The sequence below is a fragment of the Gossypium raimondii genome, chromosome 9, assembly GCF_025698545.1.
Source record: "Gossypium raimondii isolate GPD5lz chromosome 9, ASM2569854v1, whole genome shotgun sequence".
In the NCBI taxonomy this organism is placed as follows: Eukaryota; Viridiplantae; Streptophyta; class Magnoliopsida; order Malvales; family Malvaceae; genus Gossypium; species Gossypium raimondii.
This window is the reverse complement of record NC_068573.1, coordinates 37,525,190-37,537,617: the sequence shown is the minus strand read 5'-3', so window position 1 is coordinate 37,537,617 and position 12,428 is coordinate 37,525,190. Positions and strand designations below refer to the sequence as shown.

The 12,428-nt window shown below is 32.1% G+C and overlaps 2 protein-coding genes across 3 annotated transcripts; both read left to right on the top strand.

Moving 5' to 3' along the window:
* The first annotated feature begins 1,863 nt into the window (after nucleotides 1–1,863).
* On the top strand, nucleotides 1,864–9,384 carry LOC105799447 (probable vacuolar amino acid transporter YPQ2). 2 transcript variants are annotated; one of them, XM_012630015.2, is made up of 12 exons: nucleotides 1,872–2,402; nucleotides 2,518–2,560; nucleotides 3,651–3,677; nucleotides 3,782–3,874; nucleotides 5,157–5,302; nucleotides 5,934–6,099; nucleotides 6,195–6,317; nucleotides 6,748–6,867; nucleotides 7,675–7,695; nucleotides 8,306–8,364; nucleotides 8,475–8,565; nucleotides 8,962–9,384. In XM_012630015.2, exons 1-12 carry the CDS (start codon nucleotides 2,188–2,190, stop codon nucleotides 9,031–9,033), a joined length of 1,176 nt encoding a protein of 391 aa, XP_012485469.1. In that variant the 5' UTR covers nucleotides 1,872–2,187; the 3' UTR covers nucleotides 9,034–9,384. The 2 variants fall into 2 exon arrangements, with proteins under 2 accessions (XP_052477323.1, XP_012485469.1); XM_052621363.1 differs by lacking the exon at nucleotides 8,962–9,384 and having other exon boundaries at nucleotides 1,864–2,402; nucleotides 8,438–8,560.
* Nucleotides 9,385–9,726: 342 nt separating this feature from the next.
* LOC128031880 (thioredoxin-like fold domain-containing protein MRL7L, chloroplastic) lies at nucleotides 9,727–12,140 on the top strand. The gene is made up of 5 exons (XM_052621364.1): nucleotides 9,727–10,691; nucleotides 10,792–11,336; nucleotides 11,446–11,527; nucleotides 11,608–11,719; nucleotides 11,809–12,140. The coding sequence occupies exons 1-5, from the start codon at nucleotides 10,590–10,592 to the stop codon at nucleotides 11,934–11,936; spliced, it is 969 nt and encodes a 322-aa protein (XP_052477324.1). The 5' UTR covers nucleotides 9,727–10,589; the 3' UTR covers nucleotides 11,937–12,140.
* The last annotated feature ends 288 nt before the right edge of the window (nucleotides 12,141–12,428 follow it).

The following is a 12,428-nucleotide window of genomic DNA, read 5'->3' as shown; positions in this document are numbered from 1 at the left end:
TGAAGAAAGTAAGAGGCTTTAAAAATCTATAAATATATGGATCCATTAAATACAGCAGAACAAAAAGTAGAAGTGGATTGCATTGCTGACTCAAAATTTCAACAAAACTTTTAAAAAGCAATCAAAGATGTCAAAAGAAGTATGAGTCTAACAGAAGTGTTCCCAAGAACAAACAAAAAAGAGTGGTCATCAAAGAAGAATCAAAAACCAAACATATTAACAGTATATCATTTATATTAAACATTATAATAAGATATGATTGATTAGAGCAGATGTGAAACATTATAATAAACTACTGGAGATTGATCTTGCCATAAAATTAAAATAAATATCAGAGATCGAGATCTCCACAATCAAAGGCGATTTCTGTTAGTACAGATATAAAATAGAAAATAGATTTCTTTATTATGGTGATCCATAATCTAAATAAAAATGTATGTAATAATTTTTTTAAAATATATAACATCTCTGAAATAGTAAAATTGAGTTTAAAAATTATAATATTTTGAGTTTAATTTTGGTGTAAGTATTTTTTAAATTTATAGGAATGGTATCAATTGTTTTATTAAAAAGATAAACGGATTACATTTTGCCCATTTATTAAAAAATTGACAAATTAGATCAAAGAACAAATTGGTCTAATATCTAATATATGGCTTATATATTTAATTTAAATTACTTAAATACTAATAGTCATTTTACTTTCTAATGTAATGCCTAAAATAAACCTTTTAATTTTCAATCACAACTTGTACAATAATGCCAAACTAGCTTTAACACATTTCTAGGGCTGAAATCATGGCTTTTAAGACCTTGGATAACTTTAGCCCATTTTGTCATCATTACTTTGAATTTTAATTAATTAATAAATATGCAAAAGTTAATTTAATCCAGATTTCTCTTTTGCAATAGGCCAACATACAAATATATATTGTCTCAACTTTTTAATCAAAGTTATTAATTTTTATCAAAATTTTCACAATCTTTGTAATACCTATTTAGATATTTTGATGTATAATCTTTTTAAAGATTTTTTAGAATTTTAAAATTATTAGATGGAGATGTGGCAAAAGATAAGTGGTTGGATACCCCATTTGTTTTGTTTTTCTAACATCAAAGAACTATACTTTAGTTCTTGATCTGGAAAAAATATTATAGTTTAAGATTAATATTTTTTATATAAAATTTAGAAAGGTTATTACTAATTAAACATTCTCATCTCAACCGAAGTCTCATTATTCAATTATACAAGAAAATTATAAATATAATTTTTCACTCGTGTATGCCACAATGTAATATATAGTTTTATATTTCAAATATATTTAAAATAAATATAAAAAATGAAATTGATTACAGTTGGATTATGAATTTCAATACCTGTAATGGATCAAATGCCCCAGCTTGAAGCAACTTCTACTCACCATTTTCTCTAATTGAATTAGAGTTAATTAAATGATTTAAAGATTATAATATTTTTATTTAAATTTAATAATATTTAATATATTATAATCTAAATTTAAATAAATAGTCTAAGGTGAAATAAATATAATCCAAATACTTAAATGAATCCAAAATTGGAAATTGACGAAATCTAAGGCATGATTACGTGATTTTTATTTTCGTCATGCAAAATGGAAAATAACGAAAAGACGTGTTTGTTTAAAAAGTTTAAAATTTAATACTTTTATTTTATTTCTTAGATTTTTATTATAGAAAGATAAATATTAAACATTTTTTATGTTTTGTTATTGGAAACAAAATTTTATTTTAAAATAAAATAAAATAAAATTGATAATAATAGAAAGTATTAAGAGAGTGAGTTGCAGAGGCTGGAAACTAGCGGTAGAAAAGGATATGAGCAAGATCAAAGTGCCTGACTCCTACCCGCTTTTTTAATATATATATATATATATATATATATATGAAACCAATGAAAGGACAACAACCCAGACCTTTCTTCTGTATTATCTCAGTGAGGCTCATCTAAGACCCGTGATTTTCTTTCTAATCTCATCTCGTCAATCCACTTGTCTTATTTGATTTGTTATTAGTTAATTCATTCCTAAGAAGACGTTTGTACCGAAAAGGAAATTTTCCAAAGAAGGCGCGATTTGATTAATAAATACTAGTTTGCGTTATATATCAAGTAAGAGATACTAGGTTGAGGCAGAAGCAGAAGCAAAGACAATGGCGACGTGCGGGACAAGTGGGGAATGCTGGGAATGGGCGAGAGTTTACTTAGACGACTGTATTTGCAGCCCGAGAGACCAAGTTTCGTTTGGCTTGGGGTTGATCAGTGTGCTAAGTTGGGGCGTGGCTGAAATCCCTCAGATTATCACCAACTATAAGGAGAAATCCGTTGAAGGCCTCTCCCTCGGTTTCTTGATAACTTGGATTATTGGGTGCATCTTCTTTATCTCACTTTATCCGTTCTTTACCCTTTATATTTCCCTATTTTACCAAATGCAATTTATCACCATTTGTGTTTCTCTAACTTGATGTACCTTCTCTTTCCAGGGATCTTTTCAATCTTTTCGGTTGTGTTCTTGAGCCTGCTACCGTGAGTGCTTTTTTTTTATACTGATTCATGTGTTATTTAAGATTTATATATATCTTGATTCTTGACACGCTAATTATTTATGTTTTGTTTGTAAGCTACATGTTTACTTCTGGATTATTTTTTATGTTATTTTTAGTATCCTCTTTGTTTTTCCCCCCTGTATCCCTGTCTGATGTTGCTGTGTCTATCTATCAGAGAAGTCAATTCTGTACCAACACGGCCGGAATGTCTTGTTCCGGTAATTAACCAGAACATCCAACTTTACTTTTTGTTCCGGTATAAATTCCAGTTTGTATCGGTGTCTTCCGATAAATTCAGCCCCTACCATTCGAAATATGATGTAGCAGCTGGTAAAAAAGCAAATAAATTTTAAATATTAAATAAGGCTTAAAAAAGAAAATAAGGTCAAAATTTGAAATTTATTTAATACAATTTATGAATATTTTATATTTGAAATCTAATTGATCTTATTCATGTGCTGTTTTTATATAAATATATAAACAATTTTTCCAACTTAGTGATAGAATCATGACAGTACATTGAAATGAACCGGCAATACCAATAGAAAAACGATATGTCTGGTAGGTATTAATTACCTTACCATCCATTTTGATAGATTATTACTGACCTACCACTTTTATTTCCTTGTTCTTGTGCTCCTCAAACGAACCAACTTTTTTGTTACTTTAACACTCTTTCCTTTCATTGCATTACCATTATGACTTTGAGATTCACTGACAATGTCTACTTTCTTCACATAAAAGAATGTGCTTGATTGTTACTTTCATTACTCACTTTTGCTTACTAAATGCTAGTTATACCTTGTATTTATTTAAAACTGACAAAATGCTTGTTTCATGTAAAAAGTTATTTCTTATCACTTTTAGATTCTCTTTGATAAATGCATTTGTTTAATACCAAAAAATAAAAAGCATAACTCATGAAAATCGTAAAACATGTACTCATTGCTAAAAGACGTTAAGAATGAATTTTCACGAGTTCAAAAGAAAATAATTATTTTTATTTCTATGGGGGATTTTGTTACAAGTTGCAACCGGTGTGCTAAAACTTTTTTTGCTTCTCTTTGCAGCTTCCAACCCAATACTATATGGCAGTTGTAAGAACATTTTCTACATCCAGAATGTTGTTCGTTTATTATATTTTTCTAATGTTTTCAACAATGGACTTACATGGCCTTCTTGCGATGATGTCAAACTGCAGTTGTATACAATGACTACCTTAATTCTGGCAGCACAAGCCGTATACTATGGTCACATTTGTCCTCGATTAAACTACAATAATATGTGCAACAAGGTTAGACATTAAAATTTATTTCTCTTGGAAAAGTTTATGTTACCATTCATCCCTGTTCAGAGTCAAATAAGTCAAACCCCTGCACTCTGGAAACTAGTGAACCTAATAAAGGAAACAAGCTATTACAGTACATAGTGAGCAGCACAAATGACTGATAGTTTTTATTCAAAGAAAACCAACTTGTCTGGTATTTTGGGCTGTATTTAAATGATACACAAGACCCAGTATCTAGTCTTTTAATTTGATTTAAGTCAAAAGTTAGAGAAAAAGGAGTCTAAATTATTAAAGAAGATGCACTTTCAGAAGAGTATATGGTATTTTATGGAGTTATGTGTCTAAATGGATTTTATTGCTTTAGCAAGTTAAGAAGCTTAAAGGTAAGACTTGTTTTCATTTTATTTTTAAAATCAATTTCAATGGAAACTAATAGTACTCAAGTTTACTGGAAATCCATAAAAGAAAGGAGGAAAAGAATGAATGGAAATGATAAACTTTTGTATCAGAAGAATTTAGAGCATTCTTTTTGTGGTCTTAACTTTGTCCAAGCACTTCAGTTTTTTGTTTGTTCAGACTAGCTTTTGAAAACAAATTTCCTAACCTTTTCTACTAATAGATTTGTGTTTGGACAACACATTTAGGATAAATCTTGATATAGAATGATCCACTAAGAGGTTGTTCATTGCTAAGAATTTGAGGCACGTAGCATAATTAATTTATTATTATATTTAATTTTGTTTTTTTTTTTTTTAAAAGATATCATTATATTTCGTTATACTTGATATGACTAACACAATTCAAGATCGGATCATTTGGAAAAGTTTTTAATACTTAAGCTTGTAAGGCATTTGACCTTGTATGTCAAGGTATGATACTGTCCACAGGCCTAAACTTTTGCATTTTTTATTTTTCAAATAAGCATATTTAGATGGTGGATTTGAGTAGCCAAATTTGTTATCCTTTCAGATGGTGGATTTGAGTATACAAATTATGCGCTGATTTTGTACTTGGTATGTTCCATTTTTGCTGTTTGAAAGTCTTAACTTGATGGATCAAGTCTTAAGTAACTTTTTCTTTACCTTCAATATGGTTGTGGAGATCTCTTTCCCACATATTTTTTTAGTTTCCAACCAATTACAGGAAATGTAAGAATAACCACTGAAAGCATTTGCAGTAATATTAAAAGTTCTTTATTGAGTTTTGACTTTTGATTATCGTTTTTTATATATTTTGTTTTTCATTGATATGCTACACTCCAGAATTCCCCAATGTGTTTCATGTGTAGGATTCGAAAGAGTACCAACCTGAGGGAGTGGACAAGATTGGAGAAAGCATTAGCAATTTTCGTGTGAAACAACTTACTGATGTTGACAGATCAAGTTCTCCTATTCCCCTTCCAAAGAGTTCTCCTGGCAGAGAATTATACTACAGGTAATTAGTATTTACCTTACAGCTCTCATATTACCTGTATTTCTATAAAAAGAGGAATACATAATTTGGTTCTTTTTCATTTATTTATTTGTGTCTGTATTCTGATTCTTTTTAAATTTGTTGGCGCCACTAACTTAGAATTGGTTTCTCCACCCAATTAAGAGATGGAATTTTCATCAATATCTCCTCCATTATCATTTAGTTAAGTATTTCAAGGACTTGGAATTGGTTTAACCACATTACTATAGCTGTGCAGTTCTAAATAGAAATATTAGTTAAATTCCATTTATGCCATAAATAGTTATTCACCGTAATGTCATACTTTTGTTGTTCAACAAAAATTTTGCGTCATCTATGAAGAAAATGTAACTGATAGAGGCATGCATGCTTCTTGGACTAAGATAAACTTAGGGCGAGTTTTCTCCCTTTTTTTCTTTCTTGAGATTCTAAGGTGATGAGAACCAAGATTACTGTGACCTGTAGGATACGTAATGAATTGAACTATCTGAAGATGTGTGTCACATCGATAGGTTGAGGGAAAATAAACCCTACATATTTTGCTATGCCCTTCTGAATGTTGCATGCTATTATTATTTAATAATTTTCTGTTTCTTTGTTATTTATGTGTTAGGTCAGCAAGATCTCTATCAAGTAGTCATACTCCAACAGCAGGATCCCTTCTTGCACAAAGAATGACCCCTCCTCATTCAGGAAATTTAGTTGAAGAGCCATTGCTCAGTGCATATGTTGCCAAACAATCTACCCCTCCTTCAAGCACCAAATCATTGTTATGCTTGGTGATTATAACGTAACTTAGAGAACTAACATCCCAATATTGTCCTAAAGGAACATAATATACAGATTGTCTCTTCTTTTTCCTTTTTTGTTTCAGGTGTCTGCAGTAATGTTCATCAGCTTATTTAATTTCCAGCTCTCGGCCGTGAGTAAAGTTCACATAGGGAATGAGAAAATAAATCTAGGATTTGTGATTAAAACAGGAAGAAAGCTTCTCCAGGTAGGTTCAATCTGCAATGAAATTGCTCTATGTGCAACCATTTGCTAGAATAGCAAACTTACACTTATGGCCAGATTGTAAACCATTTTAGGTAATTTATAATTTGTCACCAGTTTCTCCTGGTCCTCTATTCAACATGTTTGTTAACCATTATTTAGCTTATACCTCATGCGTGATGTATTTTATTTGACTTCTTGCCTGTCAAAATTTAGTATTCACTTTTGTTATGGATAAGCACTTAAAGTGGATGCTATCATGTTCTAGGGATAGGGACTGGAAAAGCTACATTTTTGAATGCTTACTGGCTCTATCTCTTGTTTTTATGCTCTTTTTCTTCAATTTAGATTGAATTCATATTGGTTTCTTAAATAACTTTAATGAGGAGAAGAAGTATCAACAACTACTGAATTATTTGTAATTTGGATTTCAGGCAAATGCTGTATCATTAGGAGACAATGGTTTTGAAGGAGGCAGCAAGGTTGGAACTTTTCTTGGCTGGGCAATGGCAGCTATTTACATGGGTGGACGCCTTCCCCAAATTTGCTTAAATGTAAGGTTCACACACACATAACTAGTAAAGCTTTTCATGCTTACACTACATGGAAGGTTTTAAATGCTAAATATTCTTTTTGTTTACTTGATTCGAATCCTTTGAACTTTGAACTACACTGTTTGATTGAACTTGTGTTAGAAGTTTATAACATGGTTCTTATGCATAGTCGTTTAGGTCCAACCTAGCCTAAAAGCTTACATTATAACTTGGGATACCCTTGTTCTTAGCCCTACCTTTCCCTTGCAAGAGAAACTGCTCAAGTACATGCCATCCACTTACTACCTCTTGAAACTAAAGTTTGACACAGCAAAGGGTGTTCCAGTTAAAACTATAGAGCATTATAACAAACATGTAGTGTTAACCATTAGACCCAAAAGCTTGAGCTTGTTGATTTAGCCAAACATAATAACGTATCACTTTTTAATTGTCACAATTTTCATGATAGTTTAATTTGACCCAATTTTCTGTAATTCTGAAACTATGGGTTTAAGTAGATCACATTGTAATCTTCGGTGAGTTATAAGAATCAACAAATTCTTATTAGAAGTTTAATTCTGTCAGCTGAACGGTTTGACAAGCAAGTATCATTAATATGTTTCTCCAAGCAGAGTTCATTGATATTCTCTCTTATAACAATTATATGGCATGCGCCAATAGAATGTTATTTTCTCACAAAGCATATTTTTAATAAAAGTATGATTATGGTATGAAAATTTTGAGCAACTGCTTGTTTTATGCTGACAACTAGCATATCTTATATTTGTCTTGTTGAATTTAATGTAATTTTCGTGATCAATTTTGCAGATTGAAAGAGGCAATGTAGAGGTAAGTACATTCTTTAAATATTTTAGTTCTAAATGGTCATGCACGAGCATGGATTTGGGTATAGTTGTTCAATGCACTGGAATAAACATTGCAGTTTATTGACATTTTGTTTGGTTTTGATCGGTGATGGACAAAAGATTGTTCTCTGAAATGGAGGTTATTTATTTATATTTGAGAAGTGCTTTTGTATTAAAACTATTTAGAATAAATATCTTTTTCTGCCCCAAAACTTTGTCCAATTCCTTTGTGAGCTTTTCATTACTCTAAAGTTCCAAGTTAGAGCTTAAACATTTTGCCTCTAGAGCTCATTTTCAGATTTTAAGAAGATTTTTTTTATTATAAAGCTTTTAAGAAGTTAAAGGCTTTTGTCATATGCTGGTTAGCCTGATGAAATAGAGAATTGCTTTGGAAGCTAGCAGCATTTGCATGGCACTTGAAATATAGCTCCTTATCGATGCCACCCAAATTAAAAAACTGAAAAACTGAAAACAAAGGTAGAAGAGGAACCCTGCCTGAGGAAGAGAGGGAGGGAGGGTGGGGAAATATTGTAATTATGTCAATTTATATGGAGGGGCTGAATCTTGTATGACATGTTCTTCCATGCATGCAGGGACTTAACCCTTTTATGTTTATCTTTGCTTTGGTTGGAAACTCTACATATGTTGCAAGGTATCTACTCATCATTACAATTTGACTTAATTTGAGTCATCTTGGCCTTTTTATCGAGATTGACTCGTCCCAGTTTTTCTTTCCCTTCCTATTTTCTTTCTCTATAATAGCATACTTGTGAGAAGCATGGATTGGTTTAGAATCAGACCAAATTTACCATGGTTGGTGGATGCAGGAGGATGTGTTCTGCTTGATACTTTCGTATCCTTATTAAGGATGGTTATGGTTTCATTCATCTTAACTGTTCTTAATCAATGTGTTTTGTAGAGTCATTTAATAGAAGATGTTGGTTCTTTCTGTTCAGCAGTGCATTTTAATATTTAGATCTCTCTAAAGTTGCTTTTTTGTTTCTCCTCGTTAGTTGAGTTGCTATTTGCTGCAGTCACCTGATGGTTATGTTACTCCAAATTTTCATGTTTCTTGAAGCATATGAGTGCAACACATGTTTGGGTATGGGGAGATGATCCTCCAAATACAAGAGAATTTTGAAAAAAAAAATTGAGCATACCCCTTCTTAGATCCATACCCAAGTTTGGCATCGTAACATAGCCTAGTGGTATGTTCCTACACTTTGTACAACCTTATCGCATTTTGCAGATAGTAATACAGTTCATATGCTTCTATAAGTGGGCACCTCAAGATTCTGAGGACAAGCACGAAACATCATGAGAAAATGGCTTTTGTTGAAGGTTTTGAAGATGCTACGGTGGAGTGCCATATTCCCTTTGGAGATGTTAGCATTGCATTTTTTGAAGATCTCAAACTTTCTAAGTCACTGAAGAGGGATCATATGACATGATGGTGCGCATGTATGTGTGCGCGCTTTTGGCAAAAAAGAAGAAGAAAAAAGGCAGTGTTTCTTATTGAGGTGTTATTATTATGATTGGCGGATGATTAAGACTCCGAACTTCTTTCAGTTCTCTCCAACATGGATTTCTCAACTCTTATCTTTTTCTCATCTGTAGACCTTGAAAATATTGCTACTAGAATTATATTATATTTAATAACTTAAATTTCTAATTAACATTTCACATAACCTGTATTAGGAAATATAATAATAAATGATTACTAAAATAAAATATAATAGCAACCTAATTATGAAATTAAATTAATTGAGCTCCATGTTTCTAAATTTTAAATATAGCATGTGGAGTTAAGCGTTAATTATTATTAAAATGTGGGATAATGTCATGTTTCGTACTTATATTTTCATAAAATGTTTAAAGTAGTATTTGTACTTCAAAAATATCTAATGTGATATTTGAACTATTAATATGTATTTTATTATGATACATTTATTTTTATAAAATGTTGATACGTATACTTTGAAAATGTTTAATGTGATACTTGAATTGTCTGTTCTTTTATAATGTTTGTATTTTCGTAAAATGTCTAAGTGATTGAAGAACCACGTTGTTCAAGACGGAATTTAGTTAAGGTAGATTATATTAGATGTATAAAGAATTAATGTATTTTCTTAATAGTATCGCTTAAATTGTTTTATTTTTTCCAAAGAAATATCTTTAATGAATTGCTAAACTAATCAATGATTATTCAACAGGTAAAATTTTTTTTATATCATCGTGTCTTCATAAATAATAACACATGATAATTTAACATGGGTAAATTGGTAATCACTGTAATTTTAACAGCAGAACATCTGTAAATTACTTTCTGAATCCCCACTTTTATTTTATTTTTCTTTATAATTGTTTATCTAATTAGTGGATTCTGATTTTTGTGCTTGGATATGGGATTTTTTTGTTTGTATTTTTTAGGATGGGAATTTCTCTAGTTTGAAAGGAAGAGTATTATCGCGACAAAGAGAATAGCGTGGGATAGTGGCCCGTTTGCTGCGACTTGGCATTTGCCGATTCGTCGCCATTTGAAACCGCGAAAGACCCCAACGTAAAAGGAGCATTACTGGCCCAAGTTCTTTAGCGAATAAGAAGTGGGCTTTCGGTTAAATGTAAAGAAGCCCATCAATGGGTGACCTTATCTACATATACAGCTACAACCCCATGCCATCTTCCGTGGTTTAGCGGAGGGTTTTAGTTTATTCAAAGGAAGAGGGAAAAAGATTGGATTTGGATGATGAAACTGGTGACATTAAGTAGGCTTATTAATTTCTAAATCGGTTGCTTCCATGCAAGCATTTGAAAGTGTGTGTATTTTTCTCTTTTTGCACTGATAAATTTGGTAAAGGCTTCACAGAATTGATAGAAATGGCATTGCAACACTCGATCCATATTCAAAATTGGATGTCTCCTCCAAAACAGAATAAATTGAAGCCCTTATGTTCAAATTTACTTAAGATGCCTTCTTCGGTATGTATGTGCAAGCTCACCCCCCCCCCCCTTTTTTTTCCGGAATAAATTTCCTAAGGTCAAATTTACCTTTCTAGTTACTAATTGTTAGATAATGCAGAATCCAAGTTCCATAGGAAATGGAGTAAGAGCATACGGGATGGTAGAAAAATTTGGAAAAAAGTTTATGGGACAGGAATTAAGTGACAGTGATGATGATGACGATGAGTCATCAACTAAAAAGGGTCGGATGGACGATTCGTATCATTTTGATGCTGATGAGCGACGTGAATGGAGAGCCAAGATCAGGGAAGTTATCAGTAAGCATCCTGAAATTCAGGAGGAGATTGACCCTGCTGAAAAGTTGAACAAGATGCAAAAACTCCTGGCTGATTATCCGCTGGTTGTAGATGATGATGATCCAAATTGGCCCGAAGATGCTGATGGCTGGGGTTTCAACCTGGGTCAATTTTTTGATAAAATCACTATCAAGAATGCCAAGAAGGAAAACGATGACGATGATGATTATGATAGTGAGAAGGAAGTAGTGTGGCAAGACGATAACTATATTCGTCCAATCAAATATATTAAGATTGCTCAGTGGGAAGAGACTGTATTCAAGGACATTAGTCCTTTAATCATTCTTGTCCATAACCGCTACAAAAGGTTGCTTTTCTTCATTCTTAACCTTTTCGGCATTCAATATACTAACAGAAACACAATAATTGAGTTGCAATATATAATCATCTCCTTTAAAAATACGGATAACCTGCAGGCCAAAAGAAAATGAAAGAGCTTGGGACGAGCTGGAGAAAGCTGTGCACATCATATGGAATTGCAGGCTGCCTTCACCAAGAGTACGATATCTATGTTATTGTTTCTGATATGGTTGCATTTCTTTAAATTGTTGATCCTAATTTATCTTTCCTCTTGTCAGTGTGTAGCAGTTGATGCTATAGTCGAGGATGCTTTGGCCTCTGCTCTAAAAGTGTCAGTCTTCCCAGAAATAATATTCACTAAAGCTGGGAAAATTTTATACCGTGAGCAAGGTACTTGCTTAACGTAACAGTAGCAATCTCAGCTTCTTGCATCTTTTTTGTTATTGATTACATGAACCTGTAATCTTCTGCTTTTTCAGCCATTCGAACTGCAGATGAGTTGTCGAAAATGATGGCTTTCTTTTATTATGGAGCTGCTAAGCCACCGTGCTTAGACTTCATTGGAAACGGACAAGAGATGATTCCATCAATTGTTATCAAGAGTTAAAAACAATTGATAGCTACTTGCATCTGTCTTAAACTCTTGTATGAAATTATTGTTGTGCATGTGACTAACTTTATCTAGCAAGTGGTGGTTAATGTATTATTTTAAATGATACAACTGGTTGAACTATATTATTTAGGTCATACTAAAGGTTTCTGTTTATTTCTCTTCTTAAATCCAATTTTAACGTAGCTTGAATTCAATTCACTTTGAAGTTCTAGATATTTGGCTTGTTCTGTAAGGAATCCAGCCTGCAGGAATGATGGGAAAATCTTCTGGCTTCGGGCAACAGCAAAGCACTAAATTATGAAAATCTGTATTCCATATTTCTTGAACTCTTCCACTTAAATCAACATTTTCATCACCCTATTCCAGCTCTAGCACAAATATTTTTGCTCCACTAGATAATGTTGTTTGTCTGAGGTATGCATTCAACTCAACCTAGCTCTTATTCAGACCTTTTTGCTCCAATTAATGTTATTTGGCTGAGGTATG